We start from the raw sequence: 27,414 nt of genomic DNA on the forward strand, positions 1-27,414 counted from the left end.
AGAAGTTTATATTGTAAAAACTGATCTCACCGATGCAAAAAAAAGCAGTACAGGGTAAAATGATCATCTAAGTCTAGTCTGGCCTGGGCATAAACTGAAGTCACATCTCAAATCTATCGCTGGCTCTTCTTTACCAGATTTATGTGGGAATGAATGCTTCAGCCCAAAGCAATGACATGTGACTTACTACACTGCACTGCTACTAGTCAGCTGGTATAGTCAATCCTGACCACTTATTTGCTACTTCACCAAAGATTTAACACCAGGCCATTAAGAAATGCTGGCATAGTTAAGAATGAAACAAAATACATGTTCTACCTGTGATATTTTACCACTGGTAAGGTAAGGTAAGGTAAGGTAAGGTAAGGTAAGGTAAAGGACCCCTGGGTGGTTCAGTCCAGTCAAAGGCAACTATGGGGTTGCAGTGCTCATCTCACTTTTCAGGCCAAGGAAGTTGGCATTTGTCTGCAGACAGCTTTCCGGGTCATTTGGCCAGCATGACTAAACTGCTACTGGCACACGGAAGACCGTGACGAGTGCCAGAGCACATGGAAACGCCATTTACCTTCCCACTGCAGCGGTACCTATTTATCTACCTGCACTGGTGTGCTTTCAAACTGTTGGCAGAAGCTGGGACAGAGCCACGGGAACTCACCCCATTGCGCAGATTCAAACTGCCAACCTTCTAATTAGCAAGCCCAAGAGATTCAGTGGTTTAGACAACAGCGCCACCTGCGTCCCTTTGTTACCACTGGACTGTTGTTTTGCAAGCACAAAGAACTGGACACACCAAACTAACCCCATGGTTCTTTGGATTCTGGCCACAGTGTCCAAACTGAAGTGATGCACAAGATCTTCACATGCCACTCTATTTCCAGTATAAATGTCAACTTTTTCTGCCTTGTCATGTCTCCTCTTAATTTTCTACAGTTCAGTTCCACAATTGTGAAAGAAGTGTTTCAACGGCTTAGTTTTACACAAAATGGGAAACAGAAAGCAGACCTCATGTTAGTGAACCGTTTATAGAACTTACTTCATGGTAGGTGTCCTCCAATTCCCCATCATAAATCCAACGATAAAGGAAATTCAAGACAGGATGCGACACAAGGCCAAGAATATGCTGCACCAGGGATCTCATGTAGGGGTCACCTGTTTTACTGTAGGCATGAACAGCTGATGCAAGTTCACCACCTTTTCTTCCTGGAGAAATATGACACACAGAGGAAAATTTAAACATACATTTTCACCTACCTGGAAAACTAATGCTACATCTGCAGCTTTGTCATACACCAAATTTCATTATGAAGCAGCTACCTGGCGTTTGAAGAGCATTCTTCAAAGGCAGAGACAAATTTACCATTGTGCCTAATTTTTTTTTTGAGGGAGTTCAGAGAAGTTGGAAGAGCACCAAAATTGCTAAGAGATTGCCATAGCTACAAGTAAAAATAGCGCACAGAGCACAAGAAGCAGAGCACTAATGTCTACTTCATTAGAGCCTTCTTTAGAGCGGGAAATGCTTCATAATTATTTAATCCACATGGGAAGACAGGGAATGGAAAGGCAGCTCTTTGGTTCCTCTAGAGAGCTTCTGGACTGAGTGAGAAAGTGGATCTGATAGCATGATGAAGTAGCCACTGGCCAGGACATTCCCCCCCGCCAAATGCTATAGAGCAGTGGTAGGAAACATGTGGTCCTCCAGATGTTGTTGGATTCCAATTCCCATCACCTCTGACCCTTAACTGTGCTGGTTGGGGTTGATGGGAGTTGAAATTCCACAATAGTTGGAGGGCCACAGGTTCCTCACCTGTGCTGAAGAATGAAAATATGCCCCCGCCTCCATACTTTAATAAGGGGTCAAAGAAGCAACTAGAGTGCCTCTCCCTATCTTCAACTATCCTGACAAACAGGGAGAAAAAAAATAGTACGCTGGCATCTTCCCCATCATAAAGAGGTTGCTATGTTGGCAGGTTTGTCACCTGGATCTCTGGGAAGGGCAGGCTGCAAGCAAAAATGCATATACCATATTTTTCCATGTTTAAGACTAGGTTTTCTCCCTAAAAATGTCAAAAAATTAGGGGGCGTCTTATACACAGATATATCTTTCCCCCATTTTCTTAAATCTGAGTCCTCCAAAATAGGGGGCATCTTATACATGGGGGTGTCTTATAGACAGAATACAAAAAAATGGAAAATGGAAATGGAAACTAAACACACTTCCTTTAAAATTTTGAGAGCAATCTACATCTTGTGAGGTTAAGTGAGGATAGCTTCTGTATTCTGCTAAACAATCTTTCCTAGGGCCAGCGGACATGTAACACTCCTGAGGCCTTAACTATGGTTAACAGCAGATCACAGGAACACATGCTGCCTTCAACAGCCACAGTTCTTTGTTGGAAGAAAGGGGTTATGGCATCGTACCTGGTAGCCAAGAGCTAGGCATTCTATTTCTCAGGATGGCAGGGAAAGGTAAGGTGAACCAAGACTTCAGTACTCTTTAACCTTGCCTGCCTGCAGAGACAGTTGTGGGAGGGAGCCCCTTCAGGGTCCCAAACAAGCAAATGTGGCTGTTTTCCGGTGGAAGCCACCATAACATGTAGTTACAGTCCAAGCTAGAAGGGGAAGGCAGGAAGCATGTATCTCAAAGGCCATGTCTTAAACATGAGAGATTATGAGCACTCATCCAGTGCCTGCCTTTAAAGCTTATACCGATTACCAAAATACTCCCTCAGTCACTAATAGAGATGAACAGTCTTAAATCAACCATGTAATAATCTCACTTTTAAATGCAAAATATATGAGATGCAAAACAATATTGCCACCATAAGGGTAATTATACGTAGTAAAAAGAAGTTATGATGAATGCATGCAGTGCTTTCAGCTACAGAGATAAATGGCATTATTTGAACAGTAAGTTAACTCCATCTATATCCACTGGAATGATATCTATATGTAAAGGTTCTTGGAATCATCCATTTCTGCACACACACACCCCTCCCAATAGTAATACTATTAATGCAATTTCCTGGAAATCATATTTCTAAGTGGAAGAGCTCCTACCATTTTAACATTCATTTTCACACCATGTGTAGCTGTAAATATCTACTGACAAACCTTGACAGTGGTCAACGAGTGCTGCAAGTGTCTTCAATCTTATCTTAGGATCGTATGTCCAAACTAAGAGACGCCGAAGTGTTAAGCTACTCTCAATCCCCAAATTTACACCTTGATCATCTTCTACCTGCAACTAAGAACAACGAGGGGCAAAGAAAAAGATTTAATCAATAATAGAAGCCCTTCAAGCTTTCCTCTACTACAAGCTTTAATTTCTAACCCCAGATATACACGTACCTAATATGTTTTGGCATTTTTAAATAATAATGCTTAGATTGAAAAAAATGTTACAGTTGTAATATAAAGAAAGGGAAGGGTAGCTGAAAGCTATAATTTGAAAAGAAATCAAAGAGCGGATAAATACAAAATGATGAATGGCAGGACAGCGAGAGAATTCTAAAAAAATATATATATTTCTTCTGTAAGAGTTCACTATAAGGAGTTTTAACAGTATTACTGTAAAAGCAGTATGATTGTAACATAATTTTGTAAACATTTCTGTTAGCTAAATACATGGAAAGTATTACATAGCAAACTTTCAAATAAGGAAAAGGTTTACAGGCTCATTTGCCCATGCATAACAACATAAGCAACATATAGTGTATGTTAGGAAACAGAAAGAAGTGCCAAAGTTACAAAAATGTGCTATCCTGGAACCAGCTCTTCACAGGTGAGTAGATATTTTACAAGCCTGTTACAGATGCAAATAGTTTATAAAATCATATTTTGCAACTAACTTTTTGGACTCAAGCAAAAAAACAGAAGTAATTATTTACCTGCGAGTGTAAAACAGACAGTAGCCTGTAGTATTCTTTGAGTTCCTGGTTTAAGGCAGCACAAAAACTCTGTAAGACAAGAACAAAAGGAACCAGTTCATATACATTCTAAAGAGCTCTGAATGACTTGCATACAGCCTGACCACTGATTTTGGGTCTTTGGATAAACTTCACAGCAAGTTAACCTTTGAAATTCAAGAGGTCATACAAAAGCACTCCCAAGTGGCATGAAATGTTTCAGTTCAATGGGGTGGGGAGTATAAAGAGCCACTGGGTGACTAATAAAAACAAAACTCCTGCAGACTTATTAAGATAAAATTTGCCACTAAACTATAACTGCGTTCATTCATTAGAAATGTACAGATAGTACATAGCTGTCAACGTTTCCCTTTTTTTAAAGGAAATTCCCTTATTCCGAATAGGATTCCTTGCAAGAAAAGGGAAAAGTTGACAGCTATGAGATAGTAAGTGTCCTGGACAAAATACAAAATCAAACCAAATAAGAAACTGGTAAAATAAACTCAAATAAAACCCATAACAAAAATGACTGCAATTAAGGCTGTACATGGGCTGCCTTTAAAGACATTCAGAAACAGGAGCTACTGCACAGTTGCAGGAGCCAAAATAACCACTGGGCCCAGATGATGACACCACATATAAACTGTTCTGGCCCAACTGCAGCGGCCGCCTATGTATTTTCTGGCCCAATTCAAAGTGTGTGTTTCAAACTATATGGCTCGGGACCACAATACCTAACAGAACGTCTCTCCCAGCACAAACCAACCTGTGCATTAAGATCCACACCAGAAACCCTCCCCCATGTGCTTCTGCTCCCCATCCCAGCACCTGAGACTGTTGCCTCATTCTGCATAATAAGAAGAGATGAAGAGCCCGCTGGATCAGGCCAGCTGGCTATCTAGTACAGCATTCTGTTCTCACAGTGGCCAACCAGATGCCTGTGGGCAGCCTGCAAGCTGAGCGCAATAGCACTCTGCCCACCTGTGGTTCCATCTACTGGTATTCAGAAGCATGATTCCTCTGACAATAGAGGTAAGGTAAAGGGACTCCTGACCATTAGGTCCAGTCGTGGCCGACTCTGGGGTTGCGGCACTCATCTCGCTTTATTGGCCGAGGGAGCCTGCGTACAGCTTCCAGGTCATGTGGCCAGCATGACTAAGCCACTTCTGGCGAACCAGAGCAGCGCACGGAAACGCCATTTACCTTCCCTATTTATCTACTTGCACTGGCGTGCTTTCGAACTGCTAGGTGGGCAGGAGCTGGGACCGAACAATGGGAGCTCACCCCATCGCGGGGATTCGAACCGCCGACCTTCTGATCAGCAAGCCCTAGGCTCTGTGGTTTAACCCACAGCGCCACCCACGTCCCTGACAATAGAGGTAGAACATTACAATTGAGGACAGTAGCCACTGACAGTGTTGTTCTTCATGAATTTGCCTAATCCTCTTTCAAAGCCATCCAGGTTGGTGCCATCACTGCCTCCAGCAGGAGCAAGTTCCATAATTCAACCGTGTGTGGCATGAACTACTTTTATTTGTCGTCAATATTCCAACATTCAGCTTCACTGGAGGTCCACAAGTTCTAGTGTTATTTCCTGTCTATTGCCAGGTCTCTCATCCCATACCAACAGATCTGACACACCAGTAACATCCTGTCAAGCAAAACAACAACAACAAACAAAATAAACAAAACCAACTTTTTTGAAGACTTCTGGGTTTTGCCCACATACCTGACCCACTAATCCAAATGCACGTTCCACGCTCCTCTGGTCAGTATACTTTCTTATTTTGTTATGCAGCCACCCTAATTCAGCAAGCCGGCTTGTTGTATCTCTCAGAGACTTGGAAATGCTCACCTAAAGTGTTAAGAAATAAATGATGAACAAATAGTTGGAAGACTGGCATTAAATAAGCGTAGGGTGAAACAAGCTCTAATGAGCAAGGTAAGGCATAAATCCAATTTTCTACTAGAATCTGACAAGGTGTTGATCACATTCGGTATTGTTGATCTTCAACAGAAAGAATATTCTATTAAGCAGTTACTTCTAAATGAGGAACAGAACCAGGCATGATAACAAATCAGGTCTTATGCCAGATATTTCCATATCCACTATAAATCTGTTACAGCAAGACTCAAAATGGATTCTCTACTTTTGTCCTGCTCTCTAAATTGTAAGCTTGCAGCTAGGAATTGTGTTATTACAGATTTTGTAAGCTGCTCTAAGAGTCTTTTTTGCCTTAAGAGTCGAGTAAAAATGTTTTAAGCAAATTAAACAAGTAAGTCCGGATGGTTCATGTGGCCCTACAGATGTTGGGCTCCAACCCTCATCAACCCTAGGCAGCATGACCAATGGTCAAGGAAGAAGTCCAACATCTGGAGGGCTAGATTCCCTGTGCCAGCCTCCTGTGTTCCCTGGACCAGTTTATTATTGGTTCTCTATCTTCTTCTTATTCCTAGAAAGCACTATTGTCTCCAAATGGGTAGCATTTCAACTACTTCCCATGACTCAGTCTAAATCATTCTATGGGAAGCAGCCTTCAGTTATGTTTGTGGCTCCTGAAGTAATCCTCACATTTTATATACTGACCCTTAAAAAAGGAACGCCTCTCTCAAATACTCATAACTAAACTCTCTCCCTCAGGCTACCTCCAATTTCCCTCTATACACTGTTGCTTGACTGGATTATGTATAAGTAATCAATTTTCTTAAAAAGTATCTCACTCATGTGGGTTGACAGCTTGAAGTGAGCTTTTTAAATACAGGGCTATCTGAAGAACAGGGTATTTCTATAAACTACCCTCCTAAACTCCACAGATAAAACTCCCTGGGAAAAAGCCTCTGATAAATCTCGGCTGCTGTGGAGATTCGTATGGGAACAGGTGGTTCTGTGGTTGTGGCCAAATGTTCAATGCCCTTCCAAGGACATTGTTGCTATCTTGTAGACACCAGGCAAAGTCTATTCTTTTGGGCTTTTGTTTGGTAATGATGCTTTTAGGGATATTTTTATTGTTCCTTTTACCATTTAACTGTGTATTAAGTGCACTTCTGATTTTTATCTGTTGTTTTTATGTTACTGGTTTACTGCCAACTGCCTTAGATGCCAACAATGATAGAAACATTTAAAAAAAAGCAAAATTAAAACCAAGGCAAAAGAATAATTGAAAAGAGTGGATATACTGAACAGTTTCCCCTCCCTCTCCCTGTGTGCAGACTATCTATATAAAACAGGTATAAGATCTTTACTGTACCTTTCCGTCTACTTTGTAACAGTTCTCTGAATTGAACATTTTGATGATTTTGCCATCTATTCCCTGGAAGACGTATAAAATGTCTCTCACAAGATATGCCTCTGTTATTTCAACAGAGCCTGAAAAGTGGGGGGAAACAAACAGATTAAGCTATATGCAGGATATTTAAGAATTATGTTTGCCATTTTAACAGTCAAAGCGTAACTATATTTAGTTCGAAATATGACCCACTGAGCTCAATCAAGCTTGCTCCATTCTTCAGGGTATAAAGGTAAAGGGACCCCTGACCGTTAAGTCCAGTCGCGGGCTACTCTGGGGTTGCGGTGTTCATCTTGCTTTATTGGCCGAGGGAACCGGCGTACAGCTTCCGGGTCATGTGGCCAGCATGACTACGCTGCTTCTGGGGAACCAGAGTAGTGCACGGAAACGCCGTTTACCTTCCACCAGAGCGGTACCTATTTATCTACTTGCACTTTGACGTGCTTTTGAACTGCTAGGTTGGCAGGAGCAGGGACCGAGCAACGGGAGTTCACCCCGTCATGGGGATTTGAACCGCTGACCTTCTGATTGGCAAGCCCTAGGCTCTGTGATTTAGACCACAGTGCCACCCGCATCTCTTCAGGGTATAACTGCATAGAATTCCAGTCCTAAAGTGAGTCAGCAAACAGGAGCACAGTTCCAGATTTACCATTATTTTGATATCTAAAACCAAATCAATATTTCAGACAAAGTCATATCCAATTTCTGAAATATTTTTTGCTACAAAAATAACCACCACATTTATGTAAACAAAGCAAACGTAATACTTTACAGCCTTGTTTAAAAATTCATGCAACGAGTCAAACGTAGCTCCTAGTAGCCCCAATTTTGGGATGTTTCTACGTGCATATCCACTCTTTGCAACTGGAACAGTGGACATTATAACCCAAAGTATTACCTGTAATAGCCTCCAAAAAAGACTCTTGAGGGGTTTAGGTACCTCATTGAACAAGCAGCTTATGACACTTTGTGATGAGCTTTACGCCAACATTTTCAACGACTTTGTAAACGCAGCTTCCTATGTTCCTAGGTCAGACCATTGGTCTAATTAAGTATTTCCTACACAGGCTGGCAGCAGCTCTGCAGAGTTACAGGCAGGAGTTTCTCCCATACTCAATACGTGCACAAAACCCATCTGCTTTCTTTTTTAAAAAAGGCCTTAATTTGGAATATGAATTTATTTAGTAGCAGCTACATAATATAATGGCAGAATGCATCTGTTCCTTCTGTTACATCTCGCCAGACAGAATGAATAAATGTTTTTTTTACTGGCACAACATAAACACAATAAATTAAGAAATGGAGATGGTTTCTCCCCCCTCCTCACCACCCGCTGTCTGTGGAAGCCACTGATGTCCAAGGTTCTATTCACATCATACTGTATCTGTGGCACCACAATATCAACCAGGTTTTAAGGGTGATGAGGGCTAAAAATAGAGGAACTCCATTAGATTGTCAAAGTGCAGGTTTTGCAGAGGAAGGCAAGGAAATGTTTTATGCAATATAATTTTTTCCGGAAAGTTACTGAGAAAACTCAAGGGTGTTCTCCAAGGTCATTTACAGCCAGCTTTTAAAAAACTAACCTGTCTTCTAAATGAAAAATGTACCAATGATTGGGTTAGTGCAAGAACGAACTATAATTTGTTGTAGTGAGATTATACCAGGCACCTTCTAGTGTTGTTCTTAAATACTTAGGCATAGTCATAACTTGGTTTTCAAACAGCTTAGTTCCCAAACACAGCAAACCCAGAAGTGACTGTTCCACTTTGCAAAATATTTTGGGAGGCCAAACATCTGAGAGGGCTTCCACGGCTTCTGATTGGCTGTAGGAGCTTCCTAAATCTAATCAGAAGCCACACTTTGGAAGTCAAACAGACTTCTAGAATGGATTCCATTCGAATTCCAAGGTACAACTGTACTCAGAGTTGCCCCTTTACAGTCAATGGACTAAAGATACTTAAGTTCAGTGAAGGCAGTGGATAAACTGTTATAATGCCTAATATTTGATACCACCCTCAGTGACAAATTCCACTTTATTACACATCTATACAAATTCAGCTTATCTTCTTTAGAGTGCATAGTGTTGATACTGATTTCCAGCAATATGATCAGAATCACTTTGCACTTTAAACATAAACAAAAATGGTTTTGAAGTGAAATCGTAAATTTAATGCATTTTTAAATTTAAAAAAAATCTATATATCCACATTTAAATATATGTAGCTCGGGCACTGAAGCAAAACCCTCCCCACTACCTAACTCCACAAATGGGCAAATGCTGTGCTTAGCCTTTTTCTTCCAGAATCAGCAATTGGAAACAAAACTGAAGAGGCAGAAAGCCAACTGATGATCTCAGCACAGGGTGATGCCCATAGGAGGCAGAGCCATCAATTTCAACGACGCCTATAAAAGTAGTTTCTGGAACACGGGAAGAGTTATCCAAGGCAGAAGATAACCAAACTACGTGCCTCAAATTCAGAGGTCAACCTCACTGTCCCAGACCACTTTATGGGTGTTCCCCCAGTGGTAGCAGAGCACACATGTGACTTTGGTTCTTAGCACATTAGCCATTTCTTTTATGAAGCAAGGACCCAAGTAACTTATTTTGGTGGCACACAAAATCACTTAGGTTTCAAAAACGGTTTGCCGTGGGGTATAGTCTCATTATTAGACTAAGGTTCGAACTAAGTGTGACATGACATCATCTAAATAACTCAAAGCAGCCTTACAATGCTGGAGTTTAAGCCAGAGATTGGGTTTTTTAACCCTTTCCCTTCCAATTGTTCTTCAGCTCAAAAGTGCCTCCCCAAAGCTTTTTTTATGCCTACAGCCAGGGTAAGGGGAGGGAAGTGAGAAATAGGTGCAGATACGTTTTCCCCAAATTGTCATTCCTCAACTTAATCCCTTAAATTACTTTTGGTTTTCTGCTGGTTGTTTTTTGTTTTTCAAATGGGTAAAAAACATGAAGCTTCATATAGTTTGAGCCTCAGGAAATATGTGAATACTGGGGAGGGGCTACATTTATGCTGCAATCCAATACCCTCTTACTTGGAAGTAAGTTCCAATGAACTCATTAAGGCTTTCATTTGAGAATACATACATATATATATATATATATATATTCTACGCCGACCAGCAAAACATAGGAGGAAGAAAGTGGGCAGACTCCAGCTATTTGGAGATACTTGAACCAGCCTGTTTTTGTAGTGAGGTTTGGGTATGAGTCTTTGTGTTCAGGTAGCTAAGATTTCAGACAACTAGTGTTCCTATAGGAGAACCTGTGTGTACACAATTTTCCTGGGAATTGTTATCAGCTGGTATCAAGGTCAAAGCTGAAACATCCCAATTTGAGCTAAGCACTGTGACGCAAGAATATAAAGAACAATGAAATGTATTTTTCTCACCCGTTATGTCCCCTTCCCGCCTTGACCTTGGCAGATTACGTGAAACAGTGGATGAGAGCCCTTTTGAGGTAGAGTTCTGTAATGTAGGCTGGCCTGCGGTTAAAGTCCAGGCAAGTCGTGCCCCCAGCTGCTGCCGAAGGCAATCTCCCACGCCTGCACGTTGATAGGATTGTCTGCAGAAATAAAAGCTATAATGTAGCTATTGAGTTGTCTTACTTATAGCAAAACTACTTATATTTCTGTGAAATTTCAGCTCAAAAAAATAGGCAGATGCAGAAGGCATTATCATGGCCAAGTATCTTTGATAATGCATTTAGAAATTCACCATTTTGCAGTTCTTGACAGCTACATAGAAAAGGTACTTGTTGCATGCCTACTAATGTTGCAACAAAGTGCATAAAGCACCTCAGAAATTTCAACTACCCATTCAGAGCCAGATGACTTTGCTGTGATTCCAACTACGGCTGATGCAGCCCTGCAAAAATAAAAGAATCATTCGAAAATAATTCCTGATAAATATTTGCAGTGGGAAAATTGCTAATTTCTAAAACAATCATAAAAATAAAGGGTCTCTCACCTCAGCAGGGTGACCGTGATTGTTCTACAATTTTGAGACCAGCCAAAAAGTTGCTTCAGCTTAATGTTCTGACACCTCTAATAGGTCAATGCAGATAGAAAAGCAATTGCTCTTATTTTATTTTAGTAACTCAGCCCTACTCATGGAAACAGATGTTTCTTACCTTGAATTCTCATGGATAAGCATCATCATATTTGGGTTAGCACCTTATTTTGGGTACAGTCAGGGTCAAGTTGCTAAGATATACCATGGGAAAGGCCAAGCCAGCTTCCCAGATCAAGAGCAGCAAGATAAGCCCGCTAAGCTTATTAAAACTTATCCAACACCAAACATTTCTGAAACAAATTGTTCAGGAAAATATATTTCAGACCAGATAGGACATCCCTGAAAGTTGTTGATGTTGTTTTTGCACTCTTGGATCTCAATATTGAGCTGCATGGTTCAGGAAAGTGGGACGACTGCCTCTGGTATTTCAAAAATATGGGAATTAAAAAGTAAGATAGATTTTCAGCTCTCCCAGTCATCATATATGGAACATACAAAGGCAATCGCCCCTCAGGATGACATCCTAGAATGTTGTTAATGAAAACAAAGATCTTCCCGACATAACCTCAGAGCTCTCTCTACAAGCACCTAAAATCTGTTATCGCCCCATCCCAATATGGTGGTTTAGAAATGAAAACGAGTAGCCTCCCATAACTCCCATAAGAGAGGAAGGGCCAGATCTCAACCCCCCTTTTGTCCTTATGGAAGGCTCATGGGCCCTTATTGGCTGACAGAACCTCTGGGAAACCAATAGGAAAAAAGCACTAGGATTAGTCACCCAGAAGCACTGGTTGAGAGTTAGCTCCCTTAGTGGCATAGGGCAGCTACGGGCTTCATAGGAGTTCACATTAAAAATCAGTTCTTTTCCCTTATAAGGTCCCATGGAAGGAATTTGCAAGTGGCAATGTGCCTGCAGTGCCACTGTGAGGTATTGAGAAGGAAAAGCAAGCAAGAGCAACCACAATTCTTCCTGAATTCCCTGGAACTTAAAGGCAGGAGAAGAAAATGTTGGTGCCCCCCCCTAAAAAAAAAAGCTGAACCATAAGCACAAACCACTAGTTTGGTGTACAAAGTTTGGAAGCCTCTTCCTTTTGATATTCTAGTAGCTTGACCTCATAGCTACTAGAGCTATGATGACTACTTCCCCGTGGCACTTTGGGATAATGCCACGTTGCAAAAATTCTGTCTTGGTGCTGGAGCAAACGCAATTGTCATCCAATGATTTCGAGCAAAAGTTTGGCCTGAAATCCAGCTCTTTGGAGGAAAGGCACAATATACAAGTCATAAATAAACAAGTACCAGTAATTATGAACGCATCGCTTTTATATACCCTCTCTCTCTTTTTCCTTTCCCTAGCTATATTTGCACTTGCCTTCATAAGAAGGTATCAGGGAGGGCGAGTTAGCAAGTATATCAAAAGGTGACTTAAAAAGAACCATAACTTCCTTTCCAGCAACAAAGGCTGGATCTGGATACATCAAAGAAGTGTTTCAGTTTAAAGCGTTGTAAATCTAAACAGGGAAAACAGGTAGAGAAAAACGGGACTCCACGTCGCCATCTTGTGGCACACTGTTATATTACACAAACAACGCATATAAATCGCTTTTTCTTTACCAGTCTAGCAGAGTCCAAAGAATTACCAGTCTTCTTGAAATTCAGCTAAGAACTGTTTACTTTCTTCATATTCTAACCAAGTATTAAGGTTGGACTCCAGTTTTGCAATCTTTGACTAACAGAAGACAGCGTGTCTCTGTGTTGTCTTGTAGACAACACTAGTGTGGTCCAGAGAGAGGGGGATAGCTGCCTTTGATCAATAAGACTTTCAATACAGTCTTATGCGCATTTACTCAGAAGCAAGTCTTGCTAAGTTCAATGGGGCTTTCTCCCAGGTAAGTGCACTTACCCCTCAGATGCTTTCCCCCCATAACTACTTTAAATCATTGTATGGTCTTAGGGAGGCTTCCTCAACCTCAGCCCTCCACATGCTTTGAGACTACAATTCCCATCATCCCTGACCACTGGTCCTACTAGCCAGGGATCATGGGAGTTGTAGGCCAAAAACATCTGGAGGGCCCAGTTTGAGGAAGCCTGGTCTTAGGTATATTAACTACAGCAGTTCCACCAACCCTGAAGGACAGTGACTGGAGAGGGTCTTTTAAGCAGTGGCGACCTATCTATGGAATCTTCTTCCCATATAGGTTTGCCTGGAAACTACTTGGATGTCTTTCAAAAAATAATTGTAACAGCTTTAATTCCCTCTGAAATGTTTTTATTGCTCTGCTGTTTCCGCTGTTTGTTCTAACTGCTGCTTTCTTTAATCTTTTTTTGGACTTGCCATTGATTTTGCTATTTTAGCATATGCCATCCTAAGAAACACTGAGATGCAGGATATAAAACACGCTTAAATAAAAGTCAAATTGACCTATGGTACAAGGTTAAGACGACAGCTGCCATGCAGGCCAGTTTCGTTGAACAGCAAGCCTTCACTGTCACCTCTGCTATATACTGAAACAGGTCTCTCTGCACAGTTATCGGCAACATGAAAAATGTTCATTTACCCTGGAAGAAATGACTGCGGGGTTGGTGTTGGCCCATTCGGGGCATACATGCCAAGGCTGCTGATTCCACTACTCCCCATACTGGCAGAATTCTGGCCAGACTGAGCATTCCGGTCTTGGTAGTTCAAAGGCAGGCTCTGGGGCCGGGCATAGTAATACGGAGTTGAGTGGGCATCCCGTGGCAGTGCTTGAGCAAACAGGGAGGCGAAATTTGATACCTTGAAGGGAGGGAAAAAACAACCCAATGTTTTAAAATAATTCCATTGCCATTAGCTAAATGATTATAAACACATTATCCTTCTGAAACCTATTGCCTATGTATCTGTTTAAAAATTAAAAATTAAAAATAAAATACAGAATACACTTTTCAGAATCAGCCCCAAACTTTTCAAAGACGTTTCTAAACAGGCGCTAAACGTTAGTAAGGTTAACCTCTAACATTTAAACTTTACGTTTGTCTCAGTTTTTTACATTGTGAGTTGTAATAATACAGTACTTCAAGGGGTGCTGCTCTTTCCTTCCATATCAACTTGCCTGCATGCCGAGATCTTGTGCCAGTGGCCTTCATCTAAATCCCACCTCCATTAGAGGTGAGGTTTGTTCAGATAGACATGCCTGGCACCAACTCTACTATCTTTTATGCGCCAGGCAAAAACGTCTTTATTTATCAGGGCACGTTAAAACATTGTTACAATCTTTAGTTATGTTTTGCTTTTATAATTTCACTTTTATTGGCTTTTATTTTTGTTTTCCAGCTTTAATTCTTTTAAATCAACTTTAAAACACTGATATAAAAAGTGGTGTGTGTGTTTGTGTGTGTGTGTGTGTGTGTGTGTGTGTGTGTGTGAATGCTCCATAAACTCCCTCCCACCCCTTGAGTTGTTCCCAAGCACCAACTTCCACCAAAGGAAGCCTAAGAAGGAAACATTTATCATGCTTCCCAGAGCCACAGAACGGGGTGGTGGTAGTGGTGGAGGAGGAGAAGGGGTAGACAAAGGAGAGAAAGAAGCTTATTTCTCTGCTTTGTGTCTGCCTGCCTCCTCACTGCCCCTTCCCGGAAATGAGAGAAGATTTCAAAATGCAGACTTATTTTCTGTTGCTTTCTGTAGCAGTGGCAGCAACCTCGGGCATCAGAGGTTGAAAGGATCAGCAGAGGGGAGCTTTGATGTTCTCTTTTCCATCTCATGCCGCCTTCGACTGGCCAGCCATTACTTCTGATGCCTTCTTCATCCCTGCATTGCTCTTGCTGCTGCTCTATATGTTACTTGGCAGTAGCAGATTGATTCTAAGGCCAATTGCAGAGGAGGAAGGGGGACAGTAGCAGTGGCAACTGGCCTAGGGACCTGAATCCGAGGGGCAGAGGCTCCAGAATGGGCAGAAGGAAGAGCCAGCAGAGCTGGGGGCCTGCTGCAGCCTCTTCTGACTGTCCAGCTCACCTGGGCTGCTCACCCACCAACTCTTGCCATGCTGTAGTTCACAATGTCGCTTGCCTGTGGCCTAGCAAACTGCAGCTCGATGATACTCTTACATGTTCATTATATGTAAGATAGATAGACACCCATACCCACAAAAATAGCTACCTTGTTTGGCTGCTTGCGTGGATCTTCACTGAGGCTCAGCAAGAGGTAGAGGATTGACCATCTGTTCTTCAAAACTCCCTGCCACAAGAGGTAAATATTAGAAATGGTAACGTGGTTTCAAAATTAGTTCTAGTTTTACTTGCCCGTGAGCAAGTATTACCATGATTTAATAGTGGTATGGATGGGAGACGCAAGGTTAGATTAATGGAAACCAAGCTTTGTTGACTGATTGTAGTGCATGACTGGTCTTCAGGCTTCGTGATTACAGTGCTGCAAAAAAACACCCACCGCCAATTTTTCATTCAGCTGCATCGGTCAAATCAATTAAAGATTTACAGGTCTACTTTTGTTCAAAATGGAAAGTGGTGCATGTATACACCCATCACAGCTACTTTTAAGAAAGTCCTGTTGAATTCTATGTGGGTTTGGACTGCAGCCGATGTAGCAGAAGGTTATCTGCCACTTACCTCTGCCTGGATAAGTTCTTTTTTAATAATAATAATAATAATAATAATAATAATACCAGACCCACCTCTTAAGAGACTTAAATGCCTGCTGATATCCTATTTGTCCCTGATCTGATCATACTACTCAACCAGGGTGGGTGGATTATCTTCACAGTGCTATTTCAGCAAGCAGCTTGTCATAACCATATGATAAAAGTACTGATATAAAGTATTCGGAAGTGCTTAATGGCTATTCTCAACAGTTCAGGACACTGTTCTAGGTTCTTTAAGCATGGTTTGTTCAAATTCTCTAATTCATCTATTTACCTTTGCAATATAAGCGGAAAAACATGAGCTGTGGCTTAAACAAATGACTGATAGATCTCCCACCAACAGCTGGGCTTCATGCTAATTCATGCCCTGCTGTTTTTAGGCAGCTACTATACTGCTCTCACAAGTCTGGAAATTATTGAACTAGTCTCTCTATAGCAGAGGGAAGTCAACTCATTAATGCCAGGGAATAACGGATTTGCTTGCAGTATACAAAAGTTTGTGAACTTCGCTGAACTTCACTGTCAAAACTGACTCATAAATTCTCAAGTACAAAAGAAAGAAAACCAAGACCACTTAAGAGGCCGACAGAAAACCTGATCAATAAATCAATACACATTATCTTAAAAATAGATTGTGGTGAGATAAGTTTAACATAAAAAGCAAAACACATTTTATGCTGATGTATGTCCTTCCCATAAGAAGTCATATAGTCAACAAAAACCACGTGATGATTATTTTTTACTTTCCTCAAAAACAGGCTTTTGATATTTTACAGGACAGGAGATCAGAAGAAACTCAAACACAACTCATTTCCTTGATGTATCAAAGCCACATTAGTGGTATTCTTTACTCAACAATTAGCAGCTAGTCTCCATATTGGATATTGGGTTGTTCAGAACATATTCCTGTACCTGTGAGTGGAGTTTTCTGTAGAGTTCTGAAAATACAGCAGCATTCTCTTCCCTTCCTTGCCGCACAACTTTAAAAGAGAAAAGGCATGTTAAGAACACTACAAGCCTGCCATGTGCAACATTAGTATTTAAACTAAACAGAAATTCAATCAACACAGATACCTAATTCACTGAGCTACCAGCTGCTTTGTTACAATGTAGATGACTATTCATTCTGGCCAGAAGGATGGTGTCATATTTAAGACTAGGCCTGTGATCCTAGTCAAAGGCTGCTTAAGAGACCTTAAGAAACAACATTAAGTGCTGTTCCGTCAGGAGAAAGGGATATGTGTGGGTAATTTGTAAAAAGATCCATGAGCACAGATGTTCTGTGGTCCATATCCCGCAGGCAGAGGGGGTCAAAAAAGCGGATTTCCAGCAGTCATGGATCGGCAAGATTCAAAATCCCCTGACACAACCACAAACTGGTCCAAGACTATGCCAGGCCTGGGCCTGGAGTATAGTAAGCCCACAACTTATGTTCTGGGGATCATGCATAAAGCCAAAATAGCATATCATCAAAGCACATTGGATCAATGATGGGTAGGATTGCCAAAGTTCTCCGCCCCACTGGACATCCGCTCTTTTACTTATTTTTTTGCCAAGCATGTAAAGTTGAATGTGTGCAAGTTAGATGTGCATAAGTCTACTGTATTTATTTCTCTCTCATTAGAATCAATGGAAGGGAAAGTGAAAAAATCTGCTTCCTCCACCTGCCACCCTAGCTTATTTAGCAACAAGGAGACAAATAATGGTGATCGCTCTGCCACAGGGTCTCCCCCTAAGGACAGGAATGCTCTGTGTCATCTCATCCAATGAAATGACCCTATATGAATATGTTTATACGTAGAATATTCAACTCTACACTATAATAATAGATAAATGCACACATCTCCGTCCATATTTTCCTTACAACCACATATGAAGGATAGAAATGTGTTCAGACAAAAGTATAAATACATCTACTCTATATTACACTATCTTCTTGCTTCTTCCCTGCTAGCTTCTGCTGACACAGTGATCTATTACTACAGTTCATATTGCACTCTCTCTCTCCTATATGAGAGAATTAAAAAAGAATTAAAACCACCTGTTTCAATTGGTTTCTAACAGGTGTGTCTTTTGGACATGCTGATAGGTGTTGTTGTTTTTTAAATAGCTTCGAAAATAGTTTTGTACTGATTTATATGCTAATGTTTTATTTGTTCATAAAAATTAGTTTTAGAAGCTTTTATAAGGGATTGTGTGAGAAAACCTTTTCACAATTTTATTATTTACAGGTAGGTAGCCGTGTTGGTCTGTCGTAGTTGAAACAAAATAAACCATTTTATTATTGTATTTTATGGTTGTATTGCTGTTCACTAGCTTGGGTAGACATAGTCTAGAAGAGAATCTTATAAATATTTTAAATAAATAAATAAATAAGCACATATATGCATGGTGAAAAACAAGGTAAAAGTTTATACTGATAAACAGTAAAATGAACCTTCTCTATCATAAGAGGCAAAACCCACACAGCATTGAACACCTTATAAAACTTGCTCTGAACACTGTTAAAAAATAATAAATAAGCTTACGTTCTTTTTTAATTTTTTCTGCTACAAGAAATTCATCTCTTTCAACAGTAGGGGCAAAGTTGCTTCCAATGACTCGCACTGCATATTGAAACTGCTGGGCTACATCGGCTGAAATAAAATCACAATTAGTCAACTGTTAATAATAAGAGACTGTGAATATGCATTTAATTTTATGAGTGGTGCTGTGGTCTAAACCACTGAGCCTAGGGCTTGCTGATCAGGAGGTTGGCAGTTCAAATCCTTGCGACGGAGTGAGTTTCCGTTGCTCAGTCCCTGCTCCTGCCAACCTAGCAGTATGAAAGCACATCAAAGTGCAAGTAGATAAATATGTACCGCTCCGGCGGGAAGGTAAACAGCGTTTCCGTGCACTTATCTGGTTTTGCCAGAAGCAGCTTAGTCATACTGGCCACATAACCCAGAAAAACTGTCTGCGGACAAACGTCAGCTCCCTTGGCCAGTAAAGTGAGATGAGCGCTGCAACCCAAGAGTCGTTCGTGACTGACTTTACTGTCAAGGGTCCTTTACCTTTACCTTTAATAATAAGAGACTGTGAAAATCATTTAATGTTATGAGTTGCATACCTACATACACACACACACACACACATGCACATACCCGATACTAATCTGCCAGAATAATGAATGTAAAAGTGTCTTCCTGCACAAACAGGATTTTTTGTGTCTAATACCACAGTTTGCTCAGAAGCAGTCAGCAGAAGTAAGAAACATTTTTTGGATTACTTCAGAAGTTCATTACAGGGCTGTAGAAGCTTCATGTCTATTTATAGGCACCTCCATTAAACACAGGTCATAAAAATCATAGAATTATAGAGCTCGAAGGGATCCCAAGGGTCACCTCGTCTAACCCCCTGCAATATAGGAATCTGAACACATAGTCCCTCATCCAATTTGAAATCATACCAGACCCTGCTTAGCTTTGCAAATGCGCTAGAAATTTTAGTGCTGAACTACTAGGAGGGGCTTTCAATGACAAAGAATGATAAGTAAATATTGCCTGGCATACTCATAATGTCCAGAGGATTACACATTCTGTGATATTCCAAGAAGGGATTCATGAGAACACCCAACTATTTCCTCCTAGAAATCTGCCCACTCTATCATTTGAACATTGTTCTACCCCTAAACACTGCATTTATCCTCACACCATTCCAAAGACTTTTCAGCTGTTTGGCTTTTGCTCTCAATTTGAACACGACTTTAAATCTCAGTATTTGCAAGCATTTCTGCCTTGAACAGTACGGGAGAATAAATAAAGCATTAGAAATACTCGGTTTCCAGTTTCACTTACAGTTACTTAAGTTTATTGTTCTAGCCAAAGGCCATGACAAACTCGTAGTGTGATGGGATAATGAGCTGCTTGTGCGTAAAAGCTTGATCCCTCTGGTGTTTGGCTGGTCAACCAAACCGAGACACTAACGGAGCCTCCCAAGGCATGACTCCGTTAGTCGCTGGTAGAATCTGACAGTGGGCGTCTACGAAATTTACGCCAACATAAAAGTTGTTTCACGGACATGCGCCTTCGTGACTCTCTGCGTGACAGCTTCCGGCGAAGGGTGGGAGTTGCCAACGGGGGTCTTGTTACCTCTGCACTATTCTCACTAGAAGTATCCCAGAGCCCTCCCTCCTCCGACTCCCCTTCTGCCGGAGCTTCTGCTCTCCCCCTGCTGGTTCCCTCCTCCGCTGCAGAATCTCTCCTAGTCTGCTGGAGCCTCTGCACCATCTCTCTTTCCGATGGCAGTTCCCTGACATCCACCTCCCCCTCAGGGCCCCCTTCACCCCCCACTTTCTCTCCCACTGGCGGTGAGGGCGGAAAGCCCCTAAAGGAACTCTCCTCGTCGTCCAAGGATTCAAACACTTCTAACCATGGCGTACCGTCTTTCTCCCCGTCTTCCTCTTCTTCGTCGGAGTCGGCTTCCTCACCCACCCCTGACTCTGGGAACCCTCCAAACTCTCCTTCCTCATCGGTGGTCCCAAAGTGTTCCCTTCTAAATCGTGCCACGGGTTGCGGTTTTTTTGGGAAACGCCGATGAAATGTTTCTATTAAAACCTCGTCATTGACTATCTCAGCGGGTACCCAAGTGTTTTCCGACTCTACTTCCCCCTCCCATTCTACCAGATATTCCACCTGATCCCTCTTCCACCTGGAATCAATGATTCCTGCCACGTTCATGTCGCGTTCTCTCTCTTCTATCACGGGCGTTCGGGAGACCTCTCTCTCACGCTCCCCCCCCCCCATTCACGTCCCTCTCGGTACGGTGACAGTAATGACCTGTGAAATACTGGGTGCAATTTCATGTGACTGGGCAGTCTGAGTTTGAATGCTACTGGGTTCACCTGCTGTATGACCTCAAAGGGTCCCAATCTTTTGGGTTTCAGTTTCTTACAACCCCCCTTGAAAGGTAGTCCCTGGGTGGATAGCCACACCCGGTCTCCCACCCTTATAGTTTCACCTTCCCTCCTATTTCTGTCTGCTTGCTTTTTATATTCTTCCTTGGCTCTCTCTAAGTTAAGTTGTAGCTGACGGTGGATGGCTTCCATCTCTTCAACAAAATGTTCCGCCGCCGGCACACTCCACCTCTCCCCTCCTTCTCCTGGAAATGCCCTGGGATGACACCCATAATTTGCCAGAAAGGGACTCATCCCTGTGGACACGTTCTCAGCGTTGTTGTAGGCAAATTCTGCCAGAGGTAACTTATCTACCCAATCATTTTCTCGGTCCTTTACATAACACCTCAGGTATTGTTGTAAAATCCCGTTTGCCCTTTCCGCTTGCCCATTTGTTTCCGGGTGCCGGGCAGTGGAGAAATTGATTTCCACGTGCAGTAAGCTCATAAGTTTCCTCCAGAACCTGGAAGTAAACTGTTTCCCTCTGTCGCTGACCACCCTCAAGGGGGCGCCATGCAACCGGAAAATATGCTCTACGAACAACTTGGCGGTTTCCTCTGCTGTGACCGCATGTGAACAGGCTATAAAATGACACATCTTAGTTAATAGATCTACCACTACCATGACCGCCGTTTTGCCCTTGGATTTTGGCAGGTCCGTCATAAAATCTATGGAGACTGCCTCCCATGGCCTTTCGGGTGTGGGTAAGGGTTGTAAGAGCCCCGCTGGCGCCACCCTCTCCCCTTTCGCTCGCTGGCACCTGTCGCAACCCCTGACATATTCCCGTACGTCCTCCCTCACCTTGGGCCACCAAAACTCCCTGGTAACCAACCACATGGTTTTGTGCTGTCCAAAATGCCCCGCTGTGGGGCTATCATGCAACTGCTTGAGTACTCTGCCCCTCAGTTCCCCATCGGGTATGTACAGTGCCCCTTTGTAATACAACGCCCCACTCTTTTCTTCAATCCCCCCTGTGTTCTCCTCTGTCCTCCTGAGTTCTCTGAGTTTCTCTTGGGCGTATTCGTCGTTCTCCGTACCCTCTAACAGTTCTTTCTGCCCCACCAAAGCCACCCCACACACCCAGCGGTTTTCAGGGATTACATGCCTTGCTTCCGGCGCGCCCTCCCCCTCTAAGTACTCAGGCTTTCTGGAAAGAGCGTCCGCCCTTACGTTCTCGGACCCTGGCACGTAACGAATCTCAAAATTGAATTTGGAGAACTCCTGGGCCCATCTCACTTGTCTCTGGTTCAGCACTCGGGCTGTTCTCCAGTACTCCAGATTTTTGTGGTCAGTCCGGACTTGAACCTTGTGCTGCGCCCCAATCAGCAAGTGCCGCCATCTCCGGAATGCTTCATGAATGGCGAGCAGTTCTCGGTCGTATACTGTGTAGTTCCTCTCGGATTTGTTCAACTTCCGCGAGAAGAATGCACACGGTCTCCATTCAGACGTATCTTTCCCCGGCTGGAGAAGCACGGCCCCTACCGCTCGGTCTGACGCGTCAGTCTCCACTCGCATTGGTTGCTGTAGATCCACGTGCAACAGTTGCTCCTCCGACGCAAACGCTGCCTTTAAGCGTTCGAATGCCCGTTGCGCTTCTTCCGTCCAAGCAAATTTTTTCTTGCTGCTAAGACAATCCGTGATGGGCGCGGTTAAATGGGCAAAGTTCTTGATGAACTTCCTATAGAAGTTTCCGAAGCCCAGGAACCTTTGCACGTCCTTCTTGGTCTTTGGTGTTTTCCATTCCAGTACCGCTTGAACCTTGCTGGGATCCATAGCCAACCCCTTGTCAGACAACCGGTACCCCAGGAATTCCACCTCCATGCTATGAAACTGGCATTTCTCCAGTTTCACCCACAGCCGATTTTCTCGCAGTTTGCTCAGTACTTCTCTAACATCTCGCACATGCTGCTCCTCATTCTCTGAGTACACCAGGACGTCATCTAAGAACGCCACGCAGTTCTTGTAGAGCAATGGCCCCAGGACGTGGTTCATGAATGATTGAAAGCAGGCCGAGCCCCCTTGTAATCCGAAAGGCATAACTAGGTACTCAAACGCCCCCAAGGGGGTGAACATAGTGGTCTTCCACTCATCCCCCTTCCTCACACGTATCAAGTTATATGCCCCCCTAAGGTCCAGCTTGGTAAAAATCTTCCCTTTTCTCACCCGTGTCAGAATGTCATCAATTCTGGGCATAGGGAAAGTCACTGGTTCTGACACAGCATTTAGAGCCCTGAAATCACACACAAGCCTGGGTTTGCCCGTGTTTTTTTTGTCCACAAAGAACACTGGGCTGCCCCCCACCGCTCGTGACTCTCTGATGAAACCTCGCTTGAGGTTCTTGTCAATGAACTCCCTTAACTCCTGCATCTCACGGTCTGACATGGCATACAGCTTGCCCACTGGCAATTGTGCTCCTGGGAGTAAGGTGATTTGACAGTCAAAGGGTCTGTGCGGGGGCAGTTTATCTGCTTCCTTTTCACTGAAGACGTCAATCAAATCAGCGTATTGTGGTGGCACCTTCCCCTTGTCAGTCACTTCCATCCCTGCTAGAGTGGCTCTGGCCCCTGCCTGACCCTCTCCCTCCTTGCAGTGTTCTAGGCAATGTGCTGATCCAAAGGAAACCACCCTCTGATGCCAGCCTACTAGCGGATCGTGCAGTGCCAGCCAGCTCATTCCCAGAATGATGGGAGCTCCTCCCAAGGTGGCTACATTAAACGCTATCAGTTCTGTGTGTCTTGCCACCCTCATAATCATTGGTACAGTCTGTTGGCTCACTTCTCCCCCCAACAGTTCCCTCCCATCAATCGTGGTTACTTGCAAAGGCTTACTTAATGGAAGAGTTTGTATCTGGTGTTCAGCAGCAAACTCCTTACTCATGAAATTACAGGAGCTGCCTGAATCCAATAGCGCTTTTATCTTTAGTGGGTGTCCGTTTGACAGTTCCAGCAACACCTCTATCACAAGCGCTGGTCTTGGAGGTTCCGGCGTGGGCACATTCACTACTCCCTGGCCTGGCTGCTGTGCCCTGATGTTGGCAACCAGGCGTTGGCTTTTACTTGCTCCTCTATTTCTCCTTCCTCCTTTCCCCCAACAGTTCCCGCCATGCCCTGCCATTCCTTCCTTTGCGGACAAACTCTGGCAAAGTGCCCTGGCTGTTGGCAGAGATAACATCTCTTGGCACTCTTTCCCTCCTTCTTCCGCCCTTCACTGGTGTTTGAAACTGCGCGCGCGCGCGCTGTTCCCAGTTCCATCGGCTCTGCGGGCGGGAAAGACTGCTCCGGAATCTCTGGAATGCGGAAGTCCTTCCAACGTTCCCCCTTTCCTTCCCGCTTTTCCAAAGCTCTTGCTTCTTGGCGCGCTCCTATGGACAGCGCAGATTTAGTCAGCTGATCCATAGACTCCGCCCTGGGCGCCTGGGAAAGTTCATCTTTCACTGTCGGAGAGAGCCCTTCTTCAAATAACATTTGAATAGGTTCACTTGCTAGATCCCACCCCAGTCTATGAATAAGCATAGTGAACTCAGTCCAGTACTCACGTACAGATCGGCTCCCCTGTTTGCACGCCATCAACTGCCTCCGCACCACCCCCTGCTCAATCTCGCTGGAAAACATCAAGTCCATGGCGCGAAAAAACTTCCTCGTGTCCTTTAAGATATCATTATTGGCTGCCATCAGGGGTCGAACCCAGTCCTTCGCCCCTCCCTCTAGATGGCTAATTACGTACGCCACTCTAGAGCTCTCATCGGTGAAGTCATCAAACAGTAGATTGAGAGCATATTGCATCTCCGTTCTAAAGGCTTGATAGTTCCTGGGATCCCCCCCAAATCTCTGCACCAATCCAGGCACCTTTCTGGCAAGTGGGGCGGTTTTCCCCTTATCCGCATCTTGAGCCCTCCTCTCCTCAAGCCTCGCCGTTTGCAGCGCGAGCTGGACCTCCAACGCCCTGTACCTTTCCTCCAGGCTTGGACCTGCTCCAGCTCCAGCTCCTGCGGTTCCGGCTGGTTCGCTCATGATGCCCTCTGCTTGCACAAGCTGCTTTCAAAGACTGTCAGATTGCTGTGATGGGATAATGAGCTGCTTGTGCGTAAAAGCTTGATCCCTCTGGTGTTTGGCTGGTCAACCAAACCGAGACACTAACGGAGCCTCCCAAGGCATGACTCCGTTAGTCGCTGGTAGAATCTGACAGTGGGCGTCTACGAAATTTACGCCAACATAAAAGTTGTTTCACGGACATGCGCCTTCGTGACTCTCTGCGTGACAGCTTCCGGCGAAGGGTGGGAGTTGCCAACGGGGGTCTTGTTACCTCTGCACTATTCTCACTAGAAGTATCCCAGAGCCCTCCCTCCTCCGACTCCCCTTCTGCCGGAGCTTCTGCTCTCCCCCTGCTGGTTCCCTCCTCCGCTGCAGAATCTCTCCTAGTCTGCTGGAGCCTCTGCACCATCTCTCTTTCCGATGGCAGTTCCCTGACACGTAGCAATAGTATTAATAAAATAATATAGAACATACATCCATAATATAAGCAGACATCCATGATGTGAGAGAGAGGAGATACCAGAGACATCAACAAGATTAGATTTAGCCTGATTTCAGATTAAACCTCTGTATCACCAAAACAATCCACAGCAATTTTATCTAAATCCCTTTTCCTCTTTTTTAAATTTTTTATTTTTTGCAGCCAATGCATAAACACTCTCTGTGTTACAAATATATTTCTGTCACTCAGAAAAACAAAAACAAAAAACCCTGAACCATTTCTGCTGGGGTATACATGTTTCTGCAACCAAAGGTTTCAGAAAGTGAACTCTTGGGACCCTATATAAAGAGGCAAGCTAACAGATAATGAGTGATGTCTTCCACCTGAGGCTGACTGCAAATACAAAGTCTGTCTGTGCGTGGGACCTTGTTGTAACAGCCATCTAAGACTACATTGGGCATCACCTGGAAACACAGCTCCATAAGAATACGTACATTTCTTACGGAAACTGGTGAGATAACTAGCTCTAAAATGCTCTGTTCTTGCGAGTGGATACCAAGGGGGATTTTTTGTGTGTTTCTAATTAGTTGCAGATCCCTTCTGAATTCTATCCAGAAAAGCCAATCCCTTAGCTAACACTTATTTAAGGTCAGTGTAGTGTTCAGTTCTGGATAGGAATAGTAGTCTAAAACATCTTGACAAGCTGCTTTCCAGAGTTGGTTTTCACCCAATTCCATATAGCACAGCACAGGAATATAACATATGTATAACAATTATTTTAATATACCTGAACTGAGAGCAGTCCGTTCAGTCTTAAATTGTTGGCCACACAAATTCTGTATGAAGAAGAGCTGCTGATATTTCTAATGGCAAAGTACAGCTTCTGAAAAAAATATTCCACAGTTTCTAAAACCTTAATGGAGTTCAAATCAGAAACGTAGATTCATTAGAAAGATGTAATAATTTCAAATAAAAAATGTGCTGAATTCCCAATACATATGTAGCAACCATATCACGTCCAGGGTCCCACATGCACCCTTTCAATTGGACGAACCTTGGACAGAATAAAGGCAGCACCATCTCAGTGTATAAAATTGCTAGGCCATAAAATTGACCATACAGCTTAGCAAGAGGAAGAAGTAAATATTATTTTAACCTAAGCAATATTTGAGATGAAAAGGCACTCTTTCCTCAAACTGCTTTTTAAAAGTCTCTGCTCCTGCCAGAGACTTCATTCAACATTTGGCTGAACTGGGTCAGCAAAACAGAAAACTGCTGGGCAGCCTCAGTTCCAAAAGGCAGATACCTTTGCCAAGTGTAAAGCGAAGGGGCTCTACAAATATAAAGAAATAGACTTCTAGCCTGCAGTTCCTAATGAGCTGTATATAGGGTGCATGCAAAGGAAGCCTCTTATCTGCCATGGATGCTTTAGTTGAGATTCCTGCATTGCAAGGGGTTGGATTAGACGACCCTCTGCAATTCTATGATTCCATTATTCATGTTAACAAAAGGCTAAACAGAGAACTTAGCAAATTAGCATCCATCACTCTCTCTCACTCTCATATAATATGGTGTTCCTTTGTACGCCCCCTAGAAAAGTTGACCTTCAAAACATTATATTTTCTACCGTGAAAGTCTCATTAAAATGAATGAGACCTTCACCTCTTAAATGTGAAAACAATGCAAGTGGGATATAAATTAAGTGTGATATTGATAAAGATGTGAGATGGAACATAGCCATAGACCTGCCTTTCAAAGCTCATGTGAATGCTAGCAATTTCACAATTGTGCCCTTATTTGAGTACTCTGACAGGATCTCTTAATGAACAGATTTGTGGAATACTCTCCAAAGAATTCAGAACACCAGTAAATAGCATTCTGATTCTCAAAGTGCTGAACGCAAAGAACAAAAGTATCAATAATTTTAAGGAGGCACGTTTTTATTGAGCATGCTTTTATGTAGCTGCTATGAAGTCAGGTTTCAATAATGCTTAGTGGGAATTTTCTTTTATCATCCATTTTTCACAAGCTTCTCACCATCTCCACTAATGTATCAGAGGTATTTCTACTCAGAACTGCAGTGTTCGGCATACATATTTCAAAGCCTAGAAAGAACTCTGAACAAATTCCCTGCGAAAATGTAGACAAACTAT

The 27,414-nt window shown here is 43.0% G+C and overlaps 1 protein-coding gene across 1 annotated transcript in view; it reads right to left on the reverse strand.

Annotated features, from left to right (window-relative positions):
• TUBGCP3 (tubulin gamma complex component 3) overlaps positions 1-27,414 on the reverse strand; it is a 57,553-nt gene that overhangs the window by 24,326 nt on the left and 5,813 nt on the right. The window contains exons 2-11 of the mRNA XM_081908183.1: positions 18,384-18,491; positions 16,768-16,835; positions 15,357-15,434; positions 13,777-13,994; positions 10,597-10,769; positions 7,154-7,272; positions 5,635-5,760; positions 3,888-3,956; positions 3,112-3,244; positions 1,034-1,200 (exon numbers count right to left, since the gene is read on the reverse strand). Coding sequence (XP_081764309.1) covers positions 1,034-1,200; positions 3,112-3,244; positions 3,888-3,956; positions 5,635-5,760; positions 7,154-7,272; positions 10,597-10,769; positions 13,777-13,994; positions 15,357-15,434; positions 16,768-16,835; positions 18,384-18,491 — 1,259 coding nt within the window. The remainder of the gene's footprint in view (positions 1-1,033; positions 1,201-3,111; positions 3,245-3,887; positions 3,957-5,634; positions 5,761-7,153; positions 7,273-10,596; positions 10,770-13,776; positions 13,995-15,356; positions 15,435-16,767; positions 16,836-18,383; positions 18,492-27,414) is intronic.

Source organism: Podarcis melisellensis, assembly GCF_964234715.1.
Source record: "Podarcis melisellensis genome assembly, chromosome: 4".
NCBI classification, from domain to species: domain Eukaryota; kingdom Metazoa; phylum Chordata; class Lepidosauria; order Squamata; family Lacertidae; genus Podarcis; species Podarcis melisellensis.